The following is a 17,440-nucleotide window of genomic DNA, read 5'->3' as shown; positions in this document are numbered from 1 at the left end:
CTGAGGAGCCCTGGCGACTCTCTCTGGTCCTTTGTCTCCTTGTTCCCAGGCGCAGGACTGAAGACTGGGGGCTCCGCACAGAGTCCGCCGCTGCGGGCTGGCCCAGGCAGGGCTACTGCGGCACCGGGCCGGATCGCCGGGGTTGCCCGCCACCGGATCTTGTCGTGCGCGGGGGGCGCGGAGCGGAGAGCTGGGGGGGCGGGGTGCCGCAAATAGGAGCGCGGATGGAGCCTGCGCCCGGTCGAGGGGGTGCGAGGTGCCGGTGCGCTGTGGTGCAGAGGGATCGGGGGGTGCCGGGGCTGCCGGCTGCGAGGGCGCAGGGGTGTCAAGGGGTGGCTGGTGCGGCGTCCCGGGGTGCAGGTTGCAGGGATGCTGGGCTGTGGAGTGCGGGATGCCGGTGCGCGGGATGTCGGGGTGCCGGTGCCCGGCTGGTCCCACCCCTGCGCGGCACTCCCCGCCCCGCAGCCCCGCTCCCCCGCCCTCCCTGACGTGTGGCGCTGGCAGCCCGACCGGTTCCGCATTCCCGACCCCTCCCCGCAGCCCGGGGCCGCTATATAACCGGGGCTGATGCAACCCACCCCGCCGCCCGCCACAGCCTGCGGGAGGCGCGCAGCGGGGCGGCGGGGGGCGGAGGGCCAAGGCGCCCCGGTGGCGGCCGGCACCGACATCGGCACCGACATCGGCACCCGGCGGGGCCCGGGGGTCGGGGCAGCGCCGGGCGGCGGAGGCGGCGGGGCTGAGCCTGCAGCCCGCGGCCGGGCCCCGCGGGCACCCCGGCAGCCCGGTCCCCCTGCACGGTGGGTGCGGGCGCGGGCGGGGGGAGCACTGGGCAGGCCGGGATTGCCGCAAAGGGGTGGCGGGGGCTGCGTGGGGGGGACGCTCGGAGGACCATCCCGGCACCCCGCGGCGGCGGGCAGGGTGCAGCCCTCCGGGCGGCAGGGGGTCCGGCTGCCAGCGGTCAGGCGCAGCGCGGAGGTGTGGGGAGACATTCCGGGGGTGGCGGCCAGAACCGCACAGGCGGCTCCGAGCAGGGCTTCTGCCCCCGCACCCAGCTCTGCGCGGGGGCTAGGGCTGCCTTTCGGGGGTGCCCGGCACTGGGATGCTACCCCCGCACTGATCTGATTCAGGGGCGGTGGGGAGCGGCTTGTCCCCGCTTTTGGGTGCCCTCCTTGCCTCCACTTCACCTGTCACCAGGCGCGCAGGTGAGGGGTCCGGACTCCCTGTGGCCACCGTGTGTGTGCCGCGGGGAGGGCTGGCGTTGCGGTGAGCCGTGCTTCCAGCCCGCGGGGCCCGGGAAGGAAAGGGGCCCCGGACGTTCCCCCACTACTCGGTCCCAAGTCCGCTTTAGCAGTCAGGCATGGAGTTGAATGGAAGTTGCATTCTTTTGCACGGTCTGCTCCAGAAGGCACTTTTCTTTTTCCATGGAAGGGAAATAGGTTTGAGAGCAAATTGGGGGAAAGGGAGAAATACCAAGAGAGCAAGAGCCACATTATGTTTCCATTTTCCTTTAATGAAGGCCCTGTGGAGGTGTATTTGAAAACACAGGGTCTCCTATGCCTTCAAGGAGGGTGAGAACACTGCGCTGGCTGGTTCCAGGGCCATATGCAGTGTATGGTGGCCAATGAAATGGGGCCTGGCTCATTCTCTTGCTTGTCTTGGCAGCCTGCTCCATGGCTTGTATTACCAGCCCTGGAACACAACCACTGCCAAACTGTGTGTGTGTGCGTGTGTGTGTTTGGACTCTGAGAGCTCAGCAGAAACAAATGCTTCTGCAGCTCCGACCATGGCTTTTTAGCTAGTTTTGAGAAAACTTGCATGAAAACTCTATGTGGAGGCTGTTGCCAGAGCCTGCACTGGGAATTTGTTGTTGAGTGCTTGTGTGGGGACATCTGGGAATGCCAGTCATTGGAGTTCAGATTGTTAGTATGACTCCTACTGATTTTTAAAAAGCAAAAACCTGCACATCTGGGGGATGACTGAGTGGGTGCAGGAGCTGCTGTCCAAACCATCCCTGTGTTAAGCAGCGATTGGTTGTCCCAGGTTCCTGGGGTCTGAGGGATTAAGAAGTTCTGCTGAACGTTAATATGCATGTTGCTGCCTCTGTCTCCTCACTGAGACATCTATGGATGCTTTTCCCTCCTCTTTATGGCTGAGTGTTGAGTGTTTCCCTCCTTACAGGATGCAAAGGCCTCTGTGCTGCAGTCATTTCTAAGGAAGAGTAGATACTCCCTCACACCTCTTCCCTCCTCCTGCCTCCTCCATCTGAGTGTTGTGTCCAACTAGGCTGCTCAAGCACAGGGCAGTGCTGAGCATCTGCTCTGTGGGCTCCTTCCCTGGGCTAGCGTTTACAACTTCAGCTGCATTGCCTGGGCCAGGTGCTCGGCAGCACACAGCGTCCTGAGTGTGAAGTTGTTGAGAGGCTCTCTTCACTGCAGTAGATTGTTCCTGGTGGCCCTGGCCCCAGGAGCAAGGGAGGCAGAGCCATGGTGTGTGGCATGGACCCTTTGCCAGCCTGCATGTGTCTAGTGCAGCAAGGAGGGGAGCATAGCACATCTGATGCTATCTGTCTTTGGCTGCTTGCATAGATCTCTCAGTTGCTTGGACTGTCCAAAGTATCAATCCAAACATTGCAAGCTATTTTAACATGCTGAAGGTCCATATGGGCCTCTCATCTGAGTAGGGCTGTCTCAAACTAGCCAGAGCTGGTCTTTATGTGGATTAGAGGCCTTGTGCCCTGGCATTCAGGGCATAATTTTGAGGAGTTTCTAGGGGGGGGCTCTCATCTCTGAGGCCATCCTTGGCCCCTGAGGGCAGAGCCCTGTGTGGAGTAGGGTTGTCTTCTTGAAGATTCCAGCCCTGACCACATGTGGTCATTCAAGGTCCTGGGGGATTTCAACAAGTCAGATGTCAACCTCAGTGTCTGAACTGCAGCCTAGCTCGGACCAAGATATTCCAATCCCTTTGAGCTGCTTCAGGCAGAAATAGAATAGGTTTCACCTTTCTGCTCTGTACTGCCGTCCAGTGGGTGGTGCAGCATTGTTGAATGTCTGCCACAACTAATTAATTGCAATCTCTAATATAAAACTGTGATAATTAATTGTATTTTTTTCAGTTATTGCAATTAATTATTGCAATAAAGGAGTCTTGCTGTGCTAGGTGCTGGATAAAACCCCACTGTCACAGGTTGCTTCCAAGTCAATCGCTGCATTGCAGTGGTGGGGGCAGTGTAATGCCAAACTAGAACTTTTTACTACCCTGTGAAGGTATGAAGAGAAATGCTCAGGGAAGGAGAAAGACTGTGAGCTGACTGCTTTGCTAATGGCAGAGGGGAGGTTATTTACACAGCTGAGGACTGGAGGACAAGTATTCCCCCTCCTCATAATGGGGATAAGGAGTCAAAGCATCAGACAGGCAGGTGTGGGGGCTTGATGGTGGGACTCAGTTGGGTGGGGGCTGCAAAATTGCACTTCTGCTGAGGAGAGGCTGTGTGCTCTGGGCTGCCCCATGGGTACAGCATAGGGAGTTGTGTGCAAGAGAGGCAGCAAGGCTCTCTGCATTCCTGTTTTCAGAAAGCTTTCCGTAGCCTTCTGTCTGTGAACGACTCAGACGTTCCTCTGCCATCTGTGTGAAACTAGATGTGCAGGACTGAGCCCATACCATTCCCACTCAGGAAAGGGGTTTAGACTTTCATCTCCTGAGGAACTGTCCTGCACAGCTCCTTCCTCTCTTTGGCATTGTGGCCCTGCAGTCCACTCCCTGGAGCTTGGGAGTTTGGGATGTGGGACATTACATGTGTTCACAAACCCTGCAGTTCTCCCGCTATATGTGGGATTGCCTTTGGGAAGAGGGAAGAGCAAGGGCAGCAGCTGGAGGTGTCTATGTGAAGGGCACAGATGCTTCTTTCTGCAGACCCAGGACCTGGTTGTAAGAGCTGTCTCTCCCTCTTGGGATGGAGTGTGGAGGTGGTGAGGCACTATGGTGTCTAGCATACAGAGGTGGCATGCTGCAGCTCAGTGCACCTGGTAAGCCGTGCTGTGATCGTGCCTTAAACTGGCCTTTAAATAAAGGGGAATCTCCCTGATGCCATAAAATGCTAAGTAATGTTAGGGCATGCACAGTTTTATCCCAGTGTGTCACTGCAGCTCTTCAGTACAGTCCAGGTGATGGGTTCCTTGACATCAACAGGTTCAGCAGATGAATGAATGGATGCAGAGTGGCTGTTGTTCAAGTCCATGTTTGCCAGCACTACTGCATGGGTACCTGAAAAGACTGTTTACAACCGAAGGGCTTGGCTGCCTCTGTGTTCTAATGGTTGGGCAAATAACTTTGATACTGATCAGTGTGGCCTTTGGCACTGACACTGCAAGTTAACTGCTTTTAGCAATGCAGACCAGAAGAAGCTAGACAGGAGATGGGGTGACCTGCTGTAAGGCACTACTCAAAACTAGGTGTATGAGATGTATCCAGACCAGACAGCAGTTGTGTGGGAGTGGGAGAGCATTGCATTTTAGACAACAGAAGAAAACTGTAAATGCATGGCTAGGTACTTGTGGCACTGGGACTATGGGATAGTGGCTTTCTGCCTCCAACTTCATTGTGCTTAACTTGGCACTCACTGGGGGCTGAACCTCAAAGTGGAAGAAGGTCTGTAGGCTCCAGTTACCCTCAGCAGCCTGCAGTCTCCCCAGCCAGAAAAGTCCAGATGGAAAAAAGCAAGCGGCTCTGTGCTTCAGAGAAGGAGTGATAGCCAATTGCCCTGCCTTTGTTTAGAAGTGACATTCTTGGGGCATGAGAAGTTGGGCATGTCAGGAAAGGGTTTTTATATAAATCATCCTTCTGGCAACAGAGGAACTAGAAAGATGTAATGTATGACATACAGGCTGAGCAAACTTGATAGCCAGGAGCTAAAAAAAAGTTTAAAAAATGACAATAAAGCCATAGTAAAATCTAAGGAACCAGAAGTTGTTCCTCATGGATGGTAGCGCTACTTGCGATTTCCACAGCAGAAGTATTACCTGTGGGCCAGGAGCAGATGAAAGGCCAATTGCTGTGACTTAGGTACCCCAACACAGTGCATACAAATGGCGATAGTATGTTAAGTGCTTACACACTGATGAAGAGATCGAAGATTGCTTGTGTGGTGGCTTGCAGGCTTTGGCAGTGCTCTGATTCATGGCAGCTGACGAGTAATGGCAGGCACCCAGGTCGAGCCTGGAGTGAGAGAACAACAGGCAAGCCTGGCCTTGGTTCTGCAGGCAGCATGGAGAAGGGCTGGTAGGACAGACTTTGCCTTAGTGCAGCACTTAACATGGGCAAAAGTAAAACATGCTGGTATGTACAGTGTCACAATCTGCTGGCTGGCAATATTAGGTGCTAGACTGGCTCTCTGAGCATCAGAAGGGTACTTGGATCAACCATTCCAGATGTCAGAGCATGTAAAATCGCTTATATTGGAAGAAACTGTGATTTAGGAGACAGCAATATGGAAAATAAAGTTGCAAACAGCCCTCACTCTTGCCAAGGAAACTGACAGCAGAGATAAGGCAGTAATGGCAATTTAAATTGAAGTGTGACTGTCAGAGCCTACTTTGGGATGTTGTGGTCCTCTCTGCCCAATGATGCTGTTGACACAGCAGTAGCAACTGCATTTGCTTTATAAAGAAGCAAACAGCACCTCTGGATAATCAAGAATGCATAGAATGGTCCTGGGGGAACAGTGGATACAAACTAAGGCAGGTTGTGCACAGGGAAATAAATGTATGATTTCAACGCAGGTAGGCATTCCTGTGCCCATTTTAGTCTGTGGGTAAGAATAGCACTGAAGAGGTGGCAGGAGGGGTGTGAATACAGGCTGGTAAATGGAGTACAGGCCCCCAGGGACACTGGGTTACGTGGATTATGCCTACGCATGTCAGATTTATGCCGTAACTGCTGTGCAAACTTCAGCTCTTTAAAAAACAAGCAAACAAAAAGAGTCCTCAGAAAAAGCAGCAGCAAAATCAGAATGGGGAGGAAAAAACAAACAAACAAAGAACAAACCAAAAAACAAAACACAAATGCAGGCAAATGAAGATTAGAACTGCAGGAGAAAGAACAGGAGGGTATGCAGGGACAGTGTCACCAAGGAAGCTGAGCAATTGTATGCGACAGTAACAACTTGGTAAAGCTACTTCTTGCTTGGTTGTGTGCTCCAGAAGATAACAGACCCCAGCAACAGGAGAAATAGGCACTGCATTTAAGAAATATGAAATAAACCAGTGTCACAGAATGGTGACCATGAGGACATATCTGGGGAACGAAGCACAGAAACACTCACCACCGATAGGAACGATGCAGCAAAACCAAGGTGAGCAACAGCAGCTTTACTATTGTCAGCTTCTTGAGGATGAGACTGCTGATTAAATAACTGAGCTTGACTGAGACCACAAGAAGAACAGTGTCAAAGCAAAGACGCAAAAGTGGCAGCGATAATTAGGAGGGTTTGCAGACATTTCGGCAAGAGGTCGAGTCTTCTGTTACAGAATTTTAACCAGAACAATGGGAGTGTAGAGGCAAAGCTAAGGAAATACAAACTGAATTTTGACCCATGAAGTGGCATATTGACCATTTTTTTGCTGTAAGGATAGTTGCTGAAGAGAGCATTGAATGACACAAGCTGCTCATCGCTGAACTGAAGTTTTAAGAAAGCCTTCTCTGCCTCCTAATTCACTCTGGAGCATCTTGATGTTGTGGCATGAAATGATTAATAGCATCAGAACAGAAGGCACAGCTACGGCGAATGTAAACTTGAGCAGCTGGCGTCATGTAGATCCCAGTGTCAGATGTAAAACTGCACATTATCTTCCCCTCCTTGCTTTGCTGTTGGCTTCATTATGTGAAAAAACATAGTTGATACAATGCAGGAATTGTGTGGTTCAGCCACAGGACACCAGAAAGCTAGGTTTTATGGAAGACACGACGTTTCTCAGCTCGTGTAAGAAGACATTGAAAGACTTCCTGGCACCGAGGAAAAAAGACCGTGTTAATAATCAGTTATGAAAAGAAAAAAAACCTAGTAAGTATCCCAGCTGAAGCACTGTGTTAGAAAGGAGAGGAATACAGAAATGAGTTGTTTGATTTGCCTTAGAAATAACAAACGCTGCAAGGGAATATCCAGAAAGGAATTAGGAACTGGCAAGGCACCAGCCATATTCACCCCATCGAGCAAGATGTGGCTGTTGAAAAATTGCAACTTGAAGGTCAAATTCAGATCTTGAACTTCAAAATTATTTCTGCTCCATCATGCAAACATGGTAGGAATATGCTGGAGCTATAAGCAGGCATCTCAGTGTCTTTCAGGGTAACAGTCTTGGGAAGAAGACCAAACTATTAAACATAATTACATGCCTTGTTTTTTTGACATGATCAGAGTACAACTTCTTACCTCTAGCATTAACTAGAAAAGAAGGTGACAGTATCTGGGACTTGGGATGAAGGGAAAGCCTCTCTTATGGGAGGAAGAGGCAGAAGGAGTAGAACAAGGGGGGTTCCTCTGATCAGCAGGGAGTGACAGTGCCTGGGGCTGAGGGGCAGCAAGGGCTGGGTGGGATGCTCTGTCACTGCACCCTTGCTCTGCAGAGTTGGACAGCATCTCTCAGTGTTCCCTTCTTATTTCCATGGTTATAGCCCTGCTGGGAATGGTTTTACATTCCTCTCCAAGGTCTAACACAGCTTGACTCTTGGCAGTTCTCAGTGTGCTCCTGATCTTCCTGCCCCTTGAGCAAGATCTTGCTTGTAGAAGTCACTTTCCCCCTTCCCACCTAGTTCTCAGCTCATGTTAATGTGCAGGCTCATGTTCTTCCAGGTGACTCCTGATGCTTTGGTTTGAACAGCTTTAGATTTAATTTACACTGATGCAGGTGTGATATGGGCTTTGGCAGTGCAGTTGCTGGATCCAGGATAAGTTTTTTAGAGTGTGTTAGGTACTGGGCCAGCTCCTTCACTCCAACCTGTGCTTGCTGTCACCCTGTGAGGGGGCATCTCCTGACACTGTACAAGGCAAGCACTGCAGACATGGAATTACAGCTGTCTGGTTTAGAGATCTCTGTGTAAGAATTAATACTTTGGATCAGTTTAGATCCTTGCAGTCTCAAGGAGTTGCAGTGCGTCTTTTCTGAAGTCAAGTGTCATTACGACGTATTTTCTCTTTCTCTATTGTCACCAAATGGGCTGGAGTCTATTTCATCAGGTAGTATCACTTCGCTTCAGAAGTTACTTTTCTCTCCTATTTTTCTGGCTTTAATGTCCTTGTGCAGATCACCTCCCCAGGACCCAGCTTCCTCCCCTTCGCACACCAGCACTGCTGAGCACTGATTGCTCTCCCTTTTCTGGTCTTTCCTCCTGAAAAACAATTGGAGCAGAGGGCTTGATTCCTGCTCGCCGCCTCTTTACAGTCATGGTCTTGCTGCATTTGCTTTCCACACTTGTCCCATTGGTCACCGCTGCTGGCTGCTGAGCGAACTCTGCCAGGGTACATCTCATGCTGACACTTGGACCTCTTCAGCAGCAGATTAGAGCATATGACAGCTCACAGCATACTGCATACTGCATACTGCATACTTAGGGGCGCTCTCTGATGCAAATCCTCTTGTCTGTCATGCTGGTATAGCTTGTACAGAACCTGTGCTGGGAGCTGTGGAGATTGCATTAGCCTCTCTACCCTTGACTAACCTGTATGATTGGCTTTCCTTCCCTTCTGCTGCTCATCTCCCGTTCCTTCACATTAACAAATACACCAGATAATCTCCTGGGTAAAAAGATGTGCCAGTGCAAATAAATCCTTAACTTCTCTGTTTGTCATGATTAACCCTGTTTAATCTGTTCCTGCTGACCCTGCTTGAGCAGGGGGTTGGACCAAATGGTCTCCAGAGGTCCCTCCTCACCTCAACTGTTCTGTGACTGTGATCCAGCAGTCCTATCTCACATGCAGCTCTACTCAAGTTTTCAGCCTGGTGCTGACATAGATTTGTCACCCCAGGCGAGGGCTGAGCAACTGTGTCAGCTGGCTTGACAATGTGTGTGTGCCTCTGCTTAGCATGCACTGCCTGGACCAAAAGTCTGCACTGCCCGTTACCTGGTCTCTCAGCAGCTGAGAGTGGATGCTTTGGAAAGAACAGCGCAAGTGCATGTTATCCCTCTCTTAATGCACTTCCTTGCTCTGGCAGTCGATGCTGCCAGAGCTTCCAGCAGACTAATGTGACTGATGGTCCTTTGTGGATCTGTCTCCATGAGTTTGCTCAATTGTGCATGGAATCCTGCCTTGTGACTGGCTCTAGTGGTTGTGGGAAGCTGCTCAGTGAGATTTTGGGTCCACTGCTTTAGCCTGTTGCTCTCTCGTGACATCTCTGGTCCCTTTCACCACCACGTGGGTGCCTCCTGGTGCGGGGGCTGGGTGGGATGGATGTCTGGGGGCTCCCGGAGTGCGCTGGGACCAGTCCAGCTGGGCAGAGCAGAGGGAGCAGTGCATGACACTGGGACACGTGGGTGAGTTGCGGGGGTGGAAGAATGGTTGCTGTGTGGACAGAAGTTGACTCTGCATGTTGTAACTGGGTCATTTGTGAGTGTCCCCGGCCAGTTACACAAGCAGGGATGTACTTGTGCTGTAGCCAACAACCACCTGCTCCCTTTGCTTTTTGGCTGATATAACAGCTCCAGCTCTATGGTCTTTCCATTTTAGGTGTAATTTTATTTCTTTATCTCTTAACAACTTCTTCTTCATGTTTCCTGGTAACTCACTTTCTTCTGCCTACAAGTGACTTGCCAAAGCTTGTCAGAATCCTATTCTTACTTGTGCTGCAACGTTTTTTCCTTCCGAAGAGAAGCCTTTTGCACCTTGTTCCATTTCCCATCCACTCCAGCCTTCACTTCCTCATGTCTGTGCTGGGAGATGCTTACTCAGTGGCAGTTTTTTCTTTTGTGGTTTTATCCCTGGTCCCCATGTACCACATCCCAGCCCATGTAGAGCCTGCCCAGAAGAAAACTGGTCCTCTTTGTGCCATTTTCTTCTTGTCCTAATAACCTATACATTATGAAGAGCAAACCTTGATCTTCTGCACTCCAGAGAGAGGTGTACTAAAATGAGTACCACCACCACATCACTGTCATTGCAGCCAGCTCCTGTTCTGCTGGTGCTTTGCCTCTTCCCTTCCTGATCTTCACACCAGTAGCATATCCTTCCTAGCAGGATTCATATATTTTGGTTTCTGTCACCCAGGTTCTGCTTAGTCCTTGCCTTTTCCATCCCTGGTGAAGAGCGTCCACTTTTCTTGGTTCACACCCTCTTAGGTGATGGGACTGTAGCATAAATTTGGTTTGTGCTGTGTTGTGAGGCCATGTAGCTGGGTTGTAATGGGCTGTGTCTCACTTTCCCTCCAGCCTACAAAGCTGTTTCCCCTGCTATGATGCCCGGGCAGATCCCCGACCCGTCCCTGATGGCTGGCGCGCTGCCTGGGCTCGGCCCCTTGACGGGACTGCCTGGCACAGCCCTGACCGCTGAGGAGCTGAAGTACGCTGACATCCGCAACATTGGGGCCATGATCTCACCGCTCCACTTCCTGGAGGTCAAGCTTGGGAAGAGACCCCAGCCTGTGAAAAGTGAGGTGAGTCTCGGGGGCTGCTGGCTGCAGATGGCCCCGCAGGGCTGCTGCTTGCACCTGCCTGGGCTTTTCTCCTGCCTGTGCTTGGGTTTCCTGCCAGGGTGGCCAGCAACGTGTTTTATAAGCATGTCATGCTGCCCGTTTGGTGATGTGCATGTGTGTTGGAAGCTGCTCCACCGGCTGACTCTTCCCCATGCCTGAATTTCAGTCTCTGTGGCGTGGGCTGGGAGTGGTGGCCTTGGTGTCCCATACCTGACCGGTCCTACGCAGCTCTTGACAGCTGGCTGAACTCTACCTCTGGAGCAGGGTTTCACACAGCCAGTATGTCCCTGGGTTGGTGCATGCACCCAAAGGAGAATCCACACAGCCCATCAGAGGCCTTACACAATGCTTTCATCCCATCTCCAGTGCCAGTCAGCCCTTGGTGCTGCTGGCATTGGCATTGCCTTCCCACAGGGACAGGGAGAGTGGGCGAGTGGTGCTGAGCCACAGCGGTGACTCCGCTTGTGCTGCAGGCACTGCTGGCTGGGGCTGCCCCTGCCCTGCTGCTCTGGGGGCCTGGCTGCACCTCAGGGCTCCTGGGACAGGGAAGATGGGCAGCTTCTGCTCAGTGCCACATGCTGGCACATCAGAACCAGGCTGCAGGGACATGGGCGACGCACAGCATTTTCCTTGTGTCATTGTCTCATGTGTTGGTTGTCCAGTCTTGGACTCCTTAAGCCTTGCTGTACTGGTGGTTAGTGTTTCACCTCCCACTGCCTGCAGACAGAGCTGGGAACCCATTGAGTATGGAGGCCCCACATTGGTGAGGCTGCTGTCAGAAGGTTTGATAAACAACCCTTCTGAACAGTGCATTTGCTCCTGTGTGAGGATAGCTCAGATGGTGCTGTGTGAGGATGGGTGAAGTGCATTCTCTGGAGGTGCTAGATGAGGTGAAAAGCTGCCTGTGATGAGCTGTGAGCCAAAGGGGGTAAAACATCAGTTCCAGGGAGCAGCCCACTCTCCAAATGATGCTGACACTTGGTTTGGCCCAACTCTAATAGCAAAAGTTCAGTGTCATCCAGGCCCACCTGCACAGAGGGTGCTTGTTCCTTCCCCCCAGCTGCTTGCGGTGGACTCCTGTGGGGAGAACTGGTACTGTGGAGTCTGATCACCTTGCACAAGAGGCCTGTGCCCAAGAGAGTGTCTGGTCAGCTTGTGCAGCATCCCATGGAGCTCACCTGGGGAAGGACTGGGTGACTCCGCAATGACAGGAGCTGAGGCCAGGATGCTGTGGGAGGCCATCAGAATGGCCTGGTGGATGCTAATGGATTTGGTCCCTCTATGGGAAAAGCAATTGTGGGGTTGGCCAGCTGAAGCCAAATGCTGTCCCAAGCTCCTGGCCTGGGTATCATGCAGCAAACAGGGTGCAATACCCGCCTTACTTCATGGGTTGGGGAAGAAAGAGGGAGTCTGTAGCTGTGCTGTCTCGCTGGTCATGACTCCTGTCCTGGGGTGTCTCAGTCACCTCTGAGCTGTCCCTGCAACAGCTGCTTTTGCTCAGTGGGTGTGGGGATGTGGTCTCGCCAGCATCTGTGTAACAGGGACAGGGCAGCTGTGCCCTGCAGCAGGTACTGGAAGTGCTGGATGTCCTCTGGGCCAGTTGATGAGACTCCATGTGGAGGAAAGATAAGGGGAAATCCACTGGCAGCCCCCACATGGCCGCTTTCCCTGCAGCCAGTCCTCCCCTGCGTGACCTGTGAAGCTGAGGAGTTGAGGACAGCAAATGGAGCTCCCCTTGGCACAGGCTTTGCAGTGAAAGCCTGGGGCAGCTGAAGCAGTAGCTGCTTATCCCATGAGTAGCCAAGAAGCTGCCCACGCATAATTTTGCAATGCATCCTGCAGCTGCTGTCCTCTCTTGGGGAGCCAGAGCATGGGGACACTGGGTACCAACATACCATGCTCCGCGTGGTGCCCGTGAAGGCAGTCTGCTCCGTGTGAGCTTTCTCTGCTGTGCTGGGGGCACCAGCATCTCCTGGCACTGGCGTTTTTGTCCCTGGATGTGTGCAGAAATCCCACCTAGTGGGTGCTGGCTTCCCCGCAGAGTGGTGGACAGCCCCACTGGGCAGGCTGCCTTCTCTTGGGGCAGCTGGAGACAGGTGCTGCTGGGCTCCTATGCCATCAAGAGATGCCTAGGGTGCCCCCTCTGGGACAGAGCCCTGCCCCTCAGGCTAATGATCACCTCTGTCCCTGATGCTGCTGACTGAAGCAATTCAGGAGGCATCCCCAAACCTTCTACCCACAGGGCTCTCCTGGAGATCCACTGCTGAATCATGCTCTGGGGTGATACACCATTGCTGTCCCTTATGCCTCTGAGCAGAGTCTTAAACCGCAGCACCAGGGCCACATCACCTTTTTGAATTGAAATCAAGCAGAAGTGGAGAGGGGGAAAGCTTCTTTCTTGAAGTCACAGGAGCTGCGGTCAAAAAGCAGAGTCAAGAGTTCAAGCTGCCACTGTCTCTGCTAAGCCACCGTCCTTGAGCATCTGTACCCCATCTAAAGGACATGGCCCTTTGCTGGGCCTTTTGTGGTGTGGAGGGGAAGCTTCAGGGGACAGGGAAAGGTCACTTATTCTTTGATCCTCACTGAATGGAGCAACAGGGCATAAAAATATTTTGGGCAGTTCCCAGGGAAACTGTGAGGCTTGTGTGGTCACTGTTTGCTCTTCCAGTTCCTGTTACAACCCAAGATGTACTTTGCAGGAAAGTTTGGGGGGTGTTTCTTGAGCTTTGGAGCTGTGAGCACATCCCCTCTCTACACACTCCTAATAATCCTTGAACTAAAAGGCTGAGAGGCTATCTAAGGATAAATGTGTGGTTGGTAGATGTGCGGAGGGAAATGGTAGCTACCCTGATGCACACCTCATTTAAAAATCTGCGTGAAAATTTTGTAAGAGATGCTTGTGCCTTTCTGTGGGGTATTCCGGACCTGCTGGGAGGAAAAGGCAGCAGAGCACGGAGTGAGAACCTTCCTGGTCACTTTTGCTAATTCCTGCCACCCCTGAGTTGCATGGCTGTAGTGAGAGCTGGCCATTTCTAATTGGACTTGGGGGCATCAGTGCAGTTCCCATCCTGGTTCTCCCAAATGTGGTGCATGATGCCCCATGTCACTGATTTGGCAAAGGAATGGTGGTAGCCCAGCATTATGGAAGTCTGTGCATAGCTTGTGCTGACTTTGCTTAATGTTTGTAGCCCCATCTAAAACAGTAGCTTTGGTATAATGCTTGGGAAGTAATGTAAAGAAGATGTAAAAGCCATTAGTGCTACAAAACTTGGACGTTGTCTTCTAAAACATGCTATGTGCTGCATATTGCACATACAGCTTATTTAAGGTACCCCTTCATCTTAACTCTGCTGAGTCAGTGTTTCATGCCATATTTGCACGTCACATTGAGATGTTTTGATTAGTGGGCTTTGGACCCCGAGAATGTTAGCGGCGTGCACAGTTTGCTGTGGATGATGGCATCTGCAGCTTTCATTTCCTGAAGGCACCACCAGTGTACCTATGTGTGGGGTGATCTGGTGGCCCCCCACTCCTGCCACAATTTGTGGCCTCAACATTGAGAATGTCTGACTTTCCTTTTGCGGTGACTAAGCCCAGGTGCAAGAGCAACAAGGTTGTTCAGATGGTGTGTGCTGCAAGAGGCTCTTCTGGGAGATGCACGCCTGAACCACATTGACTTGGGGAAGGGAAGAATGTGGCTGCCTTCTCAGGCTGGAGCTGCCCTTACAGAAGGTGCAAATAGGCTGTGGAAGTGCTTGTAAGGCAAATGTTGCTGCCACTGCATTTGAAAAGATGTGTGCTATCAGCTGATAGGAACGAGGCAGTTGAGTCTGACATCTCAACTTTTGCAGTCCCAGACCAAACGTGGATGAAGGCACCAGGGACCTTTTCTTCTCTTGCCATGCTACAAAGTGTAACCTGAATGCTGACTTCGCAGGGCTTTCTAGCACTCAGATTTTCCTTGAAGGAGCTGGTTTGGATTCTCGAATATAAGCATGCCATAGGCCATTTACACAGGCTTTGTAGTAAATATCCCTAAATACTTTGATTATGGGTTTCCAACCCGTAGGGCTTATTGGCCTGGCCTGTGTGGTTTGAGTTAGCACAGAACAACTGAGTTACGGTGAACAGCGCAGGCACTGCCACGTCCTGCTTCTTTACAGGGGATGCAGGACCCATCCGTGCCTCACTGTGGTGGCCCTGTGTCTCAGCCAGCCCTGCAGCTGCAGCATTCAGTCCCACATACTGGAAGATGGGGAACAGCCTGGCATAGCTGGGGCATCTTTCAGGTTTTTCTGCCTCTTGCCCTTGGCTGCATGTTTGATGCTTTGGATGACTGTGCTCACAGAGCTCTCCCTGTAGATGTCTGGGTGACAAACTGTGCCCGTCTTTGCAGGACAGGGCTCTGTTCCCCTTGTCTCTGCTGTCTCTCAGGGAGGGAGCAGCCCTGCAAAGAGTTGTCTGTCCCCTGCCAGCTGGGTCCCCAGCTGTGGGTACTGCACTGGTCTGTCTCCCTGTGTCCCTACAGAGTGGAGTTAGAGGCTGTGGCAGCAGCACTCCTGGTTTCTGGTGAGGATTAGACCACATCACTGGTGGCCACTGGCATGAGTGGCTGCCACCCCGCTCCTTGCCCTGCCATGGATGAGGCTGCCGGGTGTTCATCCCTACCTCCTCCCTGCCCCGCACCTGCTGGCTCTGACCTGGGCTTCTCCATCTCGTTTCAGCTGGATGAGGAAGAGGAGAGGAGGAAAAGGCGCCGGGAGAAAAACAAAGTAGCAGCAGCACGATGTCGTAACAAGAAGAAGGAGAGGACGGAGTTCCTGCAGCGGGTGGGTGCCCTTGGCCTGTCCCAGGGCACAGCAGGAACCTTGGCAGGGGCACCTCTCTAGAAAGGTGCCCCAGCTGCGGGCAGCTCTCCCTCCTGAACTGCCCCTCTGGCTCCGCTTGCTCCTGTGACCTTATCTGGGAAAATATGGGCCTGTTGACCCTCTTTTTCACGGGGCTGTGAAGGTGGTGGCCATGTGCATGCACAGGCAGAGCTCATGGGCATCCCTGTGCTCATGGTACTGAGGATGGAGAGGGCTGGAGGTGGGCTCTGGGCTTGAGGGAAAGAGGGCTCACAGTGTCCCTGCCCAGTGCTGTGACAGGACCACTCATGGGAATGTGGCACAGGACAGGGGCCAACAGTGTGCTGGCCCCTTGCCCAAATTCCTGAAGGTTTCCCCATTCAGAGGCCAGATGCCTTTTCACCCCTGACTCCAAGGCAGAAAAAACTGATAGCACCTTGCTGCTTTTCTACAAGGCGTAGTGGGACATGGGCAAATCACACAGCAGGGGACAAGGAGCCATTTCACAAGGGCAGATACTTGCAGATAGGGGATAAAAACTTATATATGGGTTTGTTTCCAAACACCCTTCCAGACCATGGGAAGGAGCCAGGCAGGGTTATTCCTGTGGCACAACAGAGACCTGTCCTAGGACCTGGCTGTGTATTTCCTTGCACTGGCACTAGGTAATGCCAGTGGGGCTGGGGATGAACTGCCTGGAGGAACCTGGTGCCTTGGCAGGTCTTCAGGCTGCTCCTGTGCTGCAGGAGCCAAGGGGCAACACTGAGCAAACGTAGCTCATTGGCCAAATTGTTTCTCCTTGTATCTCGTCCTGCTGGAGTAAAGTCACATGCAGTTGTGTTTCTGTCCTGCTAGGAGTCTGAGCGTCTGGAGCTCATGAATGCTGAGCTGAAGGCCCAGATAGAAGAGCTGAAACAGGAGAGGCAGCAGCTGATCCTGATGCTGAACCGGCACCGTCCCACCTGCATTGTGCGGACAGACAGTGTCAAGACGCCTGAGAGCGAAGCCAACCCACTGCTGGAGCAGCTAGAGAAGAAGTGAAGGTGGCACTGGGGCCAGGAGGAGGAGACAGTGGTGGCGCAGGGTCTTCCAGGGTCTTTAATGTATGTACTATATGAAGAACTGTGCACCCAGGCCTGGTGCAACCAGGACCCAGTGGTCTTCCTTGGGAACTATGGACCAAGCAAATATGGGAACAGAGAAGATCAGGAACCTGTCAACCATGTACTCTGAGGCTGAACCCGGGAGCAGGGCTAGTGGCACCGGTGAGGGCAACCTCCCTGTGATACCTCACCACGGCCCTTCAGCCTGCTCGCAGCCCCGGGGACCCAGGACACTGCAGCACGTCCCGCAAGGACCACGCGCCCCCAGGGGAACAGGGGCTGCAGGCAGGGGAGCAGTGGCCGTGCGGTCCCTGCTGTCACCCTGCCCAGAGGCTGCCACCGCTCCTGGCGCACGCTCCCGAGGGAAACCCGAACCCAAGAACCGCAAACACTTGATGCAGCCCTGTCTGGTGGGCAGGCCTGTCGGGGCTCGGTGGCGCAGGCGCCCCCCACAAGCACACTCTCAGTATAATGTTTACAGCCCAGCTGTCCATGTCGGCCGTGCTTTTGAATGCACATTTTTACACTTTTTTAAAAGTATTTTTTACAAAGTTTTTATACAGCGATCTATATATGGATTTATATAATCACTAGATGTGATCCTATAGAAATGTATGTTATGATGGTCTGTTTGTTACAAATGCATATGCCACAGTTATCTCCATTGTGTTACTTGTCTGGTAGTGTCCGGCTCCTTCCCTGGGAGGCTAGGAAGGGGGTCCAAGCTGCCCTCTGCAGTGGTGTTGCTACCCTCTTCATCCATGTATGTCCTTCATAATACTCAGTTCTGTATCTCCTAGTAAATGTTACCTTT

At 52.5% G+C, this 17,440-nt stretch overlaps 1 protein-coding gene across 1 annotated transcript; it reads left to right on the top strand.

The window, feature by feature from the left end:
* Positions 1–521: 521 nt before the first annotated feature.
* JDP2 (Jun dimerization protein 2) lies at positions 522–17,440 on the top strand. Its single transcript, XM_082058399.1, has 4 exons — positions 522–797; positions 10,414–10,637; positions 15,401–15,505; positions 16,379–17,440. The coding sequence occupies exons 2-4, from the start codon at positions 10,437–10,439 to the stop codon at positions 16,562–16,564; spliced, it is 492 nt and encodes a 163-aa protein (XP_081914525.1). The 5' UTR covers positions 522–797; positions 10,414–10,436; the 3' UTR covers positions 16,565–17,440.

The sequence above is a fragment of the Streptopelia decaocto genome, assembly GCF_964273445.1.
Source record: "Streptopelia decaocto genome assembly, chromosome: 7".
NCBI lineage: Eukaryota > Metazoa > Chordata > Aves > Columbiformes > Columbidae > Streptopelia > Streptopelia decaocto.
This window is presented reverse-complemented; position numbering and strand designations above follow the sequence as displayed.

What these genes read in the sequence shown, in the direction of transcription:
- JDP2 (XM_082058399.1), top strand. Translation starts at nt 10,437, where the DNA reads ATGATGCCCGGGCAGATCCCCGACCCGTCCCTGATGGCTGGCGCGCTG. An exon ending in CCCAGCCTGTGAAAAGTGAG is followed by an intron (nt 10,638 to 15,400) that starts GTGAGTCTCGGG and finishes ATCTCGTTTCAG; the next exon opens with CTGGATGAGGAAGAGGAGAG. An exon ending in GGACGGAGTTCCTGCAGCGG is followed by an intron (nt 15,506 to 16,378) that starts GTGGGTGCCCTT and finishes CTGTCCTGCTAG; the next exon opens with GAGTCTGAGCGTCTGGAGCT.